The sequence below is a fragment of the Oryzias latipes genome, chromosome 5 (assembly GCF_002234675.1).
Source record: "Oryzias latipes chromosome 5, ASM223467v1".
Classification (NCBI taxonomy): domain Eukaryota; kingdom Metazoa; phylum Chordata; class Actinopteri; order Beloniformes; family Adrianichthyidae; genus Oryzias; species Oryzias latipes.
In genome coordinates this window covers 14,313,802-14,326,721 of record NC_019863.2, presented here as the reverse complement: position 1 = coordinate 14,326,721, position 12,920 = coordinate 14,313,802, and the positions used below count along the sequence as shown (strand labels likewise).

Sequence of the window (12,920 nt, the reverse complement as noted above, 5' to 3'; positions counted from 1 at the left end):
TCCTCTCAAACCTAACTTACATATGACTTCAGTTTTTAGAAGTTTTTTGTAAACATGTATTTGTTTAACCCTTGTGCTATCTTAGATGACCCCACCCTTGCATTGACTTGTTCTCCCTACCATGACAAAGGTGAATAAAGGTGAAAAGATTGGACACCAGTGAAGATCGCAAATCAATGAAGAAAAAATGTTCAGAGCACTGTCTAGTGGGTCTAGATGACCCAACATTAATTAATCTCTCAACCAAGTCTCATGATATTGCTCATTCTTTTTATTATTTTTTTCAAAAGATTCTGTCTTCTATTGTTATATTGTTATCTTAGATTGTTTTAGTCATTTATATATAAAAAGAAGGGCAAAGTGTGAATGACTGACACTTGTTTTTAATTTTTGCACCTTTTTATCTCCTTGCACTAATTCTTGCAACAACTTTTTTTTATCTTTTACAAAGCAATATCCTCTTTTTAAGTTAAAAAGATCTTAGTCTGTCACTGTGTATGAGGTTTTTTGAAAGAACAACAAACCTTAAGAACTGTTATACATTGCTATACTTTTGATAAAGGGCCAAGTGTTCTTGCCAATCTGGGAAATCCAAGAGCTAAAAAGGTTTAAAACACACACACACAATATATCCCCTACAAAAGGAATGCATTACACAAATTTGGATTTATGAAACTGATTCAGAAACTTAAGCGAGGTATTTTCAGACATTATAACAACTGATAAACACAATCAATCATGGTCTTGTGACTTCAGGCAATGCACTTTTTATTTACTTAACAATATAAGTTTCCAGAATTTCATTAAAAAAAAGCTTAAAACAACCTTCCACAAGTGAAGCTTGAGCAATCTTATTGTAGATTAGAAGACTTGTGTTGGTCAGGTTTAGCTGAGGAATAATATAATACTGTATGTATTTAAATGCTTTTTTTAACTTTAAATCTACTACAAATCTGCTACAAAAAGATTAATAGAAAGCATATATCCTCAAATCATCTATTTCATCATAGCTTTATTGTGTTAGGAGCATCATTTTTGATTAGTCATTTTCTCAGTGAATTTTTCCTACCCAAATATTAAAATTTACTGTAACACATAAAAGAAGACTAGCATTAGCAAAGGTAGGACAATAGATTAAAGACATCATAATTCAGACAGAGGTTTTTCAATGAGGGCTGCGTAGTGGCACAGTGTTTAGGGCTCTTGACTCACAGCAAGATGGCCCTTCAAATTCCATATGGCACCTTTCTGTGTAGAGTTTTCATTTCCTCATGCACTCCATGCTTTCCTATTTTCTGGGTACTCCCACAGTACAAAAACATACTTTGTAGGTTAAGTCTTAGTCACAACTGCCCTAACATGTGGAAACAGGCTGTCTGTTGGTGAAAAATGAGCAAATCTGTATGGGGAAGGAAATTACCAATACAAAAATTTAAGATTGGTGAGGCTGTAAGGCAAAAATGTTACTGCGCTTTTTTATTTTTATTTTACGGGCATGCAGCGGACAACAGGTTGTAGTGAACACTTAAGCCACACATAAGAGTAAGTAAGAACGAAATGAAACTCAGAGATGACGAATGGAGTGCAGGGAGCCTCTAGTGCTGTTTAAGTAAAAGTTGCTCCTTGCGTGCAGTCTGATGGTTACAATTCAGGAAATAGACATTCAGAGTGTAGTTTGTGTAGGCATAATATGGGCGTCCTACGGGCACTTTTATGTCATGTGCACACCTTGTGTGTGCAGCATTTGCCCATGGTCTGTAAGGAGCCAGTGTGTGCACCTCACTAACAACTGGAGGACCGCTTAAGACACCGTACAACAGCATACTCAGAATGTCGTGAGTACATGCAACTTACACTGCAAAAATGAAGTTTCTAACCTAGAATTATAATCTTAAATTTAGTCCAATAATCATTTAAAACTTGTTTTAAGAATAATTTACTATGCAAGAGAAGAATTCATTAGATTATTAATCTTGTTACAAGATTATTAGTCTTTTATTTCTTACTTAGTTTTATAAAGGCTAAAATTAGTCATTTTACATGTACAACAAGATAAATTACTCGCAGAGGCTTGAATTTTTATTTTGTGACCACTTTTAGCTGTAAAGACTTGTTTCAAGACCTAGTAACATGTGGACTTGAACACTGCAACAGCAACAAAGCTGTTAAGAAAAGTAATATTGCTATACCTGTTCTGTAACCCTTGTGCTATCCTAGGCACTTTAACATTAGGAGTTGGGTCATCTAGACCCACTAGACGGTGCTCTGAACCTTTTTTCTTCAATGATTTTTGATCTTCACTGGTGTCCATGGATAACATGAAATCTTTCCACCTTTTTCATGGTAGGGAGAACATGTCAATGGAAGGGGGGGGGGGTCATCTAAGATAGATAGAAAAAGGGATAACCCTTGTGCAAATCAGTAACAGAACACAACTGTCACAAAACCTTCCAATCTTTCCTGTAATGTGTTCCAAATTAATTATTTCTGAGACAAGGCCCAACTCCTTCTCATGTAAAAATATATGGGATGCTCTGTGCTGATATCATTTTGACAGCATTCAAAAAGCTGATTATGGTTGACAAGTGATTAACAGACATTTCTGAAGTTTAGTTTAGATGACCATTGTTTAAAAAATGTGCTTTGACTCAAACATAATACACATATGTCTAAACAACCAAGATAAATAATTTTAACAGGGAGATGCAAAGGCAGTGTTGCTTAGGAATTAGTTTTCTAAGGAAACAATGGCTTAAATCGTTTCAGATGCTGTTCAATCAGATTTGTAAGTCTTAATGCGCTCTGCATTGGTAAAACGGGTGCAAAAACAATCTAGACTATCTCAAAGTCTGAAATAACATGAACATACGGTACTCCTTTTCCTCCTGCGGTCAATACCAGCTAAGAAGGGAATGGGGGGACGGGAGGGTTTCATAAATAACACAAAATTTATTTTCCCTAGTATTACCATACAACAATAATAGAGGTGAGTTTTAAAGTAGTGTGTATAATATCTTCTAATTACATCATACAACTTTGTGGACAAAGGTACATGTTTTGCGGTAACCCTCTCACCCCCACCCTCCTAAAGTCATTTGGTTGCGCCTGTCCTGACGGTTGGAAAGAGAGGGAAAAGCAGCAGCCACTTTGAACCAGACCCTTCTGATAGCCTGTTCGGTAAGTTTTTCTGAGACTATTTTTATTTTATTAAATATTATTACTTCACTCAATGTGAACAAATATTGTTACCCGAAGCCTAATGACAGCTAGGTATCCAAGCTAGTCGTCAAGTGTGACGAGGCAGCCAGTAGCAGAGCGGCATTCCGTCTCTTCTAGGCATGTTCGTATGACCTAGCTTAGCCACCAGAATTTCTTCCATTTAGAGGAACGCGAGGCTGCAGTGTTTTCTCCGTTTTATGAATGAGCGTCACTAGATCGGTGCGTACTATGCATGCAGGCTAATATTTTTTGTTGTAGTTATCTTCACCTCCCGGAAATTTAATCAGTAATCAAAAGCGAGCAGGTGCTGTTCCCCCCGTTTGCAAGGCTCCGTCCAAGAAGTGAATGCTGGGACATGAGGTCATGTGACAGGTTTTGAGTAAACTGATCGGCTGCAACCAATGTCTACAAACATAAAGGAGCAACCGTAGCTTAATGAAATACTATTGGATTGTGGTATAAAATAATAAATAAATAAAACAGCAGTTTTATTATTGTTTGATTTTTTTATAAAAATCAATAATGACTTTTAAAAGTACTTCAAAGTATTTTTACACATAGAGCCACATGATAGTTCAAACCCAGGAAACGAGTCTGGAATCTCTCTTATTTATTAACTTGAAAAGTTAAAATGTAAAAGGAAAATAGTGTAAATAGGATATCTGTTTCCAAAGGTTTTTTTGGTCAGCTAAATGGATCATTTTATAAACATTATATATGCCATGAAGAAGATTTCAGTGTTTACTCTGCCTCACAGCATCTGTTTAGCTTAATTGAACTGTACAATCTTTTTGGTTATATTCGTAATTACTTATAATTTGTTGATAATGAAGTAAAAATGGATTTGATATCAACCTTAATTCATGTAGTTCTCTGACTAGCTTTGCAATGATACCTCCCTTACTTGGATTAGACAAGTTATGAGAAGGTTATGACACTAAGAACTCGTATCTTTGATTCAGATCGCAAATATGTTGTTGTTTTGCTGTTTCCTTCAGGAATAAAATTATGCCCTCTATGTGATCACTTAAAATGCTTTACCTTTTATTATTTTTTTGACCCACCTTAATTATCCTTATACCATTGGATATTGATATTGTTGATATTGAGACATTACAGCTATTGTTGTTTACATTTACATTGTAAACAAGCTTTTATATACAGCAGTGTAAGATGCTTTCTCATTTATGTTGCTCTAATAAATAATGGAAGTATAACAGTTCATGTCGGCTAAAACCCATTGTATAATTCAGAATATGTCTGATATCTTCAATGATTTTTATTTTTCATTTTGGCAGAAACGGATAGCCTCGATAGATGTATAGAGAACCAAAACCAAACCAAGATGCTGTCTGCCAGATCCTTGACCTCGGATTTCAGTCAAGAAAAGCCTTCATTGAAAGTGATGTCCTAAAAGAAGATGATAGACCTACAAAGATTCTGGAGGCATATCCATGTTTCAAGGAGCTTCATCATGTAAGCAATTTACTTGTGTTTTTGATTGGTTGTTCCCCCCACCGCCCATCTTTACAAAGGAGGCATTTTTGTATGTTACTTGTGTTTTAGGTGATGGAGGAGCTACGGTGGATCCAGGATATGGGAAACGGCAAATTCAGATGTCAAGTACAGGACAGATGGGAAGACTTCTGCTCACTAGTGCAGTTTTACAGAGTTTGGAAAAAAGTGTTGAAGCCTCCCATGAACTTAAGTGGAGGTAACTCATTTTACTGTCTTTTTTTCCATAATGTTTTCAGAGGTGTTGGTCAGAATTGCGTTATTATGCAAACTGATATTCAATTTAATGTAAACTCAACATTAAGCTGAAAATGAAGTTAATAACTGAGTTATTCTATTATATTGTTCTATTTTAGTTGAACACAACGTTGCACTCTTCAGAGCACTCCCAACGCTTTTCCCATCTCCAACTTCACCCCTTAAGAAACTGGCACATGCTAGTGAAGCATTGCTGCATGTTCTAGAGGTGAGTTTTTGTTCCCATTTGAAACTTTGATTTTGTGCTTGATTTTTGTTTGTCTCTGATGGTCTGTAATAACTGTGGGTAGAGACTGGAAGGAATAATGTGAGGATCCCAGCATTTATTTCTGTTTTTTTTTTCTGCCACTAGATATGCAAAATGGTGTTAATGACACCTAAAAAGCCTAAATACAAGCATCTACAAACATTATATTAATTTTCAAAATGGCAAATACGACCCTAGTGATGTTTCATTATTACTAACAAAACATTTTTAGTAAAAGTTACAACATAAACTGTTTTACCCTAATAATTTTTATCTTTAGCCAACAGATGATCCTGCCAAATACCTGGAGAAGAGATCTTTCTCCAGCCCGGTGTTGCTCTTTGATGGGTCCTGCTGTCTCGTGGCAAGTGGAGCAACTCCCATCACCACCTTTGCCAAAGAAGATCTTGGCCATAGGTTGTTTTATCTGTTGGCTTACCACTACACCTTCCATCTTACCCATCCCAAGTTTGTGGCAACCCTACTTTGTCAGTCAGACAGAAATATTGAAGGACAATATTCACGAGCGGGACACCACAAGTTCATAAAAAAAGTTTTGGCAGAGTGAAACGTTTTTACTGAGTGGTAGAGCTCTCACAGTGAGAAATGAATGCCTTGTTTGGTGATGTTAACCAGAGACACTCTGTTTCTTATTTCTCTTAACCTCAGATTATTTACTAGTATGGCCTGCATCAGCGTTCATTAAGATTTAGCTGTAAACCTGTTAAATTTTATGTTGAAATGCTTCAAGCAGTTCTTTGTATTTGTAGAAGCAGAAGTATTCTATGTTAACAGTGTATTCAAAGCAATTTTGAAAAAAGCAATATAAATAAATATTGTTAAGTATACTAATCCTGTATGCTTGTATTTTTCTTGTCTTGGTTTGAGCTACAAAAGCTAGTAATTACACAATACTAGCTTTAATTCAGCTAGCAATAAGTCTTAATTCTAGTATAATAACTCTTGAATTAAAAGCATATCTTCTTACGGTTATCTAGTTTTAAGGGCCTTTTTACTCAAAGTGAGTAATAAACAACTGTCAAAGAAGAATTTATAAACTAGTTTTGAGACTTTTTTACCTAAAAAATAGTGCTTGAAATGAGTATTTTACTACTAATTTTGAGTTGTTTCTCTCTTTCTAAAAGCCAAGATATTTTTTCTTATTTTAAGATATCTTATCAAGTGAAATTATCTTACCCCACTGGCAGATAATTTCACTTGTTTTAAGACAATATAATCTAAAAATAAGTCTAAATTTCTTGTATTTAGACAGTCAATTTTTGCAGTGTACATTGCTCCTAAAATACTTCAGAATAAACTTACCACAAGCACCACAATTCTACAATTACATTTCAGTCAGACAACTCATGCAGTAAAGAAGATTTATTTTCATATTTCTTTTAGTTTGGCAGAAGGCTCCGTTCAGATACATAAAACAAAGATCTCCATAGAAAACTTAGGGTGATAAAACTACCCGTAACGGAGCTCATAGGTGGAAGCCGGGGAGGAAGGTGGGGTGACGAAAGCAGAGGTCGCGGAAATGGATGAAGAGGGATTGGACCACACAAATGGAACTCAAGTAGGACTCTGAACAGGAGAGTTGATTAGACTGAACCGCCCACAGGCAGGAGTAACCAGGGAAACGCACTGTTTGAGTTGCCTACCTGAAATACTCCCAAGTTCGTTTGTTTTACTAACGTCACTTACGTTGGCTGCATGAGCCTAAAAAAACTACGAGACACACCTGTGCTGCTCCTAAGATGCAGCCCTTCCTCTCTAGACAAAAACCCGCAGCATGTGACTAAGGAACATGCACCCGTGATGCTAAATTGTCCGTAGGTGTGAGTGTGTGGGCGTGCAACAGACCGGTAACCTGTCCAGGGTGTACCCGCCCTTGCCCAACAGTAGCTGGGATGTGCTCCGGTGAACCCGCAACCTCAAAAGGGAACCAGCGGGTTACAAAGATAGATGGGTATTTTTTTTTTGGTTTAAATATTTATAAAGTAATCAGGTTTGCCTTCGATAATTATAACATGTCTTCATTAGTTTTAAAGTGTCATCTTTCATAATTTATTAATTAAAAGCATACAATTAATGTGGCTCAATCAGTAATGCTTCTATTTGATTAAATACAGCTGTACTGCAGCCAACTATCAAATTTCAACCAAAAAAATTCTCGATTATATGAAATTTCCATTTTTTTGGTTGACTCAAGGTTACAAAGAAATTCCAAATTGCTATAAACAAAAAAGAATGCTGTAAATCTTGCAGAAGCATTATAAAATGCAGTAATATAATAGCATTTATAACATTTGTTTTACCATGTACCTGAAAGCTTGTGTATTCCTGGAAATATGTGTTACTGAAAGAGGTTCTAGATTTCTATAATGCATGTAAAAATCTGAATACAATTATTTCTCTTCAAGGACTCCTTTTATAAAAAAGCCATTTGTTCCTTTGATGTTTCAAATTATTTTCTCAGAGAAAAAGTGATATGCTAATTATTTTTGCAAAGAACATTAGTTTTTTTTACATTGCTGATATAAATAATCCTTTGTTAGATCAGACATTGAGGTGAAAGGAAGAATTCATCCAAGTCATTAGAAAAATAATTTCACTTGCAGATTTATTACATTCTGAACCATTGCTTTGAAGACTAGTGCTTTGAAAAATGACTTCAGAAAAAAATAGTCTCTCTGAAAAGGTCACATCAAATTCCTTAAAGCCATATTAAATGGAAAATTAAGACAGTACAGCAGACCTTGTCTCTAAATGTTTTGAAGTTAATTAAAAACAGTTTTAGTTTAAAGTAATATTTTTATAAAGCCTGATTTAATTTTTTATAGGTAAACAGATATTTCAACATATAACATACACCTATAATTCAATTGTAAATGCAAAGAAAGACTGTGCCATGAAATAACAAAAGTATAACAACAAAAAACTGCAAGAGGATAAAACTAACTAGCTACAGTTCGGACTCCAGTTAGAGTATCAAACAGAAAACTAACCCCAACCAGCATTATATACCGGTAGTCATATGTTGTCTAGTTTAAACAAAATCCTTTATTTGTTAAACAAAGTAGCAATTTTTACGAGTCATTTATAGTTTCCTGTGTTTCTTGCTCTTAGCATTAAAATAGAAATTGTGGCTTTGATAAATTTGAAATGCACAGTCCATCATCCCGTACACAAGAGTAGTACTGGGTTGGGTTGAGCCATTTTTGCTGGACTTACGCATCATTACATAAACATTTACAACTTTTAAACTATGTGCAGTTTTAGACTTAAAGTCGATGCAATACTCATGCATGTTTGCATGACTTTTGCGAAAGTTTGGCACTTTTATTAACCATTTGACAGTTTTATGAGTAAAACAATATAAAATAAATATAGATATATTCAAACAAGCAGACTTCATCTTTTCTTTTGATGCCTTATAGGTTGTTCTTCAAAGCCACCTTCAGTCTCTAGTATGTTGGCTGATGCTACTAACAAAGTCATTGTTCTTTATATCATATTTTATAAGGAGGGTGGTGGGTATTTTTTTACCAGAACAGATAATAATGAAGCTGCCTCTTGAGGCTGCTGTATCGCTATGTCTGTTGTGTCTGTTGTCTGTGCACTTGCAAGATGTTGATTAACATTTTGACAAAAGCTGTCCTGCGACGATATTGCAAAACAATAAAGTGTAACAATGCCATCTAGTGGCAACAACTAATTTAATGTAGCAAACCAGTAAAAAAAAATGTAAGTTTGTTATTTTGGTCATTTTTTAATCAGATATTACTTTTATAACTAAATATAATACCTTAAATGACTTTAAGCTACATGTCCACAGTATATCTCATGATTCTTGAGTTGTGCTTTGGTTGTAATATGAACTGCATGGTTTTTACTGCTGCTCAGCATCATGATCAGTTTCCAAAGACCTATTTTAAACCCTGCTGGCTGCAGACACACACAGGCCACTGATGCTGGAAAATGCCTTTGGCAGCTCAGCAAATTTGAGTGACTGAGCGTGCTCAAAAGAAAAGTAATCATTCATTTTTTCAATATTTGGAAGAAATCTGTTCAGAGAACCCAAATCACTACTATTATCTACTAAACTTAAAATACACTTTACAAGATAAGCCTTTTGTCTGAAATGCTTTAAAACAACATGTCTTCAAATTAGTATGAATTCAGTTTAGTTTCGTGAATAATGTTTTGCATAGATAAATGTCAGATATGGCTTCTTTGAAATTCCAAGCAGAATTTTCGACATGGACCACATAAAACAATAGTATGGGGAATGATTGATATCAAAGGGCAAAAAAGTAAGCAAACCTCAATGTTTTTGTCTCAATTTGGCTTCATTAACAGATTTGCATGTGTTTTTTTTTTCAAAATTGACATCTTAGATTTAAGCAAAATCTTAACGCTGCTGGGCACCAGCTTTAAAACACACTTAAACTTAGTTGTGGGTTGCATAGTTAGTGCTCACAGCGAGAAGGTCCTGATTTGAATCCCAGTTGGGACCTGGACCATGCAAACTCTACACAGACAATTGCATGGTCTCCCTATGCATGCTTGGGTTTGCTCTGGTTTCCACCCACAGTCCAAAAACATATTTCATAATTGGAGATTTAAAAATTGTCTCTTCGTGTGAATGTGCGTATGTTATCATGTGGCCCTGCAACAGACTGGTGACTTGTCCAAGATGTACCCAGTTTCACTGCCCTAGTAACTGGGACAGGTTCCAGCAACCCTGTAACCTGGAAGGGGATTCAGCAGATTCATAGATGGAAATTTAGTTTGAGGATCAATTGAAAAGACCTAGAAAAAAAGTGAGATTGCATGAGTTTGTGCAAACAGGCTGATTAACATTAGTCACTTCTGTTCACTGTTGCAGAGGCATGAGGTTGAAGTAGGACAAAATCTCAGGAGCATAATATCATCCATGTGCAGGGCTGGATAGGCCAAAGGGGAACCAGAAGCACCAAAAGTATTCAAAACCTAAAGAGGCCAATCCACAATTTACAAAACTAGGCATTTGTTTAGCCCCTTTGGGTACGTGAAAAGTCATTTAAGACATATTTTCCAATCAAGTTTATAGATTCTAAAAACAAAACAAAATGTATGCTTTGTTTTTTGCTAGTTTGCTATGACCTAATCATTTCCTCTGTATCCCTCTTGTACACACCAGCAATCCTCATGTCCTCCTTGACTACATCCTTGTTGGTCTTATTTTATGCCTTCTTCTTGACAGCTCAAACCTCAGCATCATTTTACAGATGCATTCACTGTTCCTCTGAACATCCGTCAACTATAGCAATGTGAATTAGATAGATAGATAAAACTTTATTTATCCCACAATGGGGAAATTTTCTTGTCATCAGCAGCAGTATAAGAAGACATCCACAAATACAAACAGCAAAAAAAAGTGGGATTCACAGAGCGTAAAGTGATAAAGTGATAAAGTAAATTTAAACAGAAAATAAATAAAAACAAAAATACACAGAAAAAAACCTGTTAAAGAACATGAAAACAACTGAAAAATAACAACGACTGCAAACAGTTTGTAATAAATAAATGAGTGTGTGAAAGAAGAAAACACCTGTGGGTATGTGGAGTGTCATTTTAACACAGTGTTGTACAGTCTGATGGCTGTGGGGAGGAAGGACCTGCAGTAGCTCTACTTCTTGCACTTTAGGTGCAACAGTCTCATGCTGAAGGAGCTGGTCAGCGCCTCTAAAGTTTGGTGCAGGGGGGTACCCATGATGGATGTTAGCTTAGCCAAAATCCTCCTGTCCGCCACCTCCTCCATGGACCCCAGTGTGCAGCCCAGGACAGAGCCGGCCTTCCTAACCAGTTTGTTAAGCCTCTTCAAGTCTCTGCCTGCACTGCCCCCTGCCCAGCACACAACTCCATAAAGGACCACTGAGACCACCACAGAGTCACAAAAGGTCCTAAGCAGCTGTCTGCACACGCCGAACCATCTCAGTCTCCTCAGCAGGTGAAGGCGACTCTGACCCTTCCTGTACAGAGCATCCGTGTTATTGGACCAGTCCAGTCTGTTATTAAGGTGAACACCCAGGTACTTAAAAGTGTCCACAATCTCGATGTCTGAACTCTGGATGTTCACCGGTGTGTGTGGTTGTGAGGACCTCCTGAAGTCCAGAACCAGCTCTTTTGTTTTGCTGGTGTTAAGCAGCAAGTTGTTATTTTCACACCAGCCCGTAAAGTCAGAGATGACCCCCCTGTACTCCTGCTCGTCCCCAAAAATCTGTCTGAATCTGTTTTATGATTCTGACATTGTTGAGAAAAATGAAGATTAGGTTTTGGCACCGCGATGAGGAAATGTAGACACTGAGGAGAATCTGCTGAAGTGTTTTCAGTCAATGCTATTTTTGTCTATTCCTTCAGGCATTGTCACATTCAAAGATGACTTGATCTTTTGCATTTAGAATGTTCCAGTCAATTACATAAATACATTTGAATAAACTTTAAAATTTAAAATTACATACATTTGAATTAAAACAAGCCAGTATTTCTTGTCTAAACAAGCCAGTTTTAAAAAAAAGAAAGTTCGAATTGGAGTGTCGTAAAAGATAATAATTTCTTAATGTTCTAAATGCATTATTTTTCTTATTCATATTTGTTTTTAGTAGTAACTCATGACATCATTTGAAAGTGTGAAGACAGTTGATAAGATATTTGCAATTTTGGTCAACGTCTGCTTTTTTTCTCGATTGAATCGTGAAAAAAGTACAAGATACTTAATTTTGCTTTGATGCACAAGTCTCATGTCTTTCTGTATGATATATGCCTTGTGTTAGCAGCAAAATCAGAAGCATTAGTTGCACTCATGACACTGGTAAGAAGATACTGTAGTGGGAGGAGTTGAATGAGTCATGCCAAGTTGGCAACATCCAAGGTAAAAGTGTACTGGCATGCACCAAAAACAGGTGGCACATTTATGACGGCCATGAGTGTAGCATGACAAAAACAACTGAGTTTTTTTGGAAAATAAGAGAAGAAGGACAAGACTTTTCCTTTTGGCGGATAATTTTAAGTGTTTCCAGGACAACCAGTAACAATAAAAGGTCTTTGGAACTTTTTCTCACTTTATGATGAAAGCAAATTACCACTGTTCTTTGTCCAATAATAAAAGGCACTATACAGCCATCCCATATTCCTCCAGCTGCTGCACACTCTTATGAGCAGAAAATACCATTTGAAGTCACTCTGACCTCGACCTGCAACACACTCGAAGCTAAAACAGCTTTGCATCAAAATTCAGACCAAAGAAATTCAATAAAGTTCATTGTGTCTAAAAATTTAAACTGAGTTCTTACATTATTTTTTTTTCAGACAGGGTTTGTTTTTGTCAAACGTTCCTTACGTGTTTCGGCGGAACACCTTCCCCCTTTGTCAGAGTCGTCATCAGGTGGTAATGTGTGACGTCTTTAACTCTTGTGCTATCCTAGGCACTTTAACATTGGGAGTTGGGTCATCTAGACCCACTAGACAGTGAACCTATTTTCTTCAATGATTTGTGATCTTCACTGGTGTCCATGGATTACATGAAATCTTTCCACCTTTATCCACCTTTGTCATGGTAGAGAGAACACGTCAATGTAAGGGTGGGGTAATCTAAGATAGCACAAGGGTTAAAAACAGATAGTTGTGACTGAGG

General features: G+C 36.3%; 1 protein-coding gene across 1 annotated transcript; it reads left to right on the top strand.

The window, feature by feature from the left end:
• The first annotated feature begins 3,074 nt into the window (after nucleotides 1–3,074).
• On the top strand, nucleotides 3,075–6,096 carry LOC111947445. The gene is made up of 5 exons (XM_023954967.1): nucleotides 3,075–3,177; nucleotides 4,518–4,695; nucleotides 4,786–4,933; nucleotides 5,091–5,200; nucleotides 5,520–6,096. Exons 2-5 carry the CDS (start codon nucleotides 4,537–4,539, stop codon nucleotides 5,805–5,807), a joined length of 705 nt encoding a protein of 234 aa, XP_023810735.1. The 5' UTR covers nucleotides 3,075–3,177; nucleotides 4,518–4,536; the 3' UTR covers nucleotides 5,808–6,096.
• The last annotated feature ends 6,824 nt before the right edge of the window (nucleotides 6,097–12,920 follow it).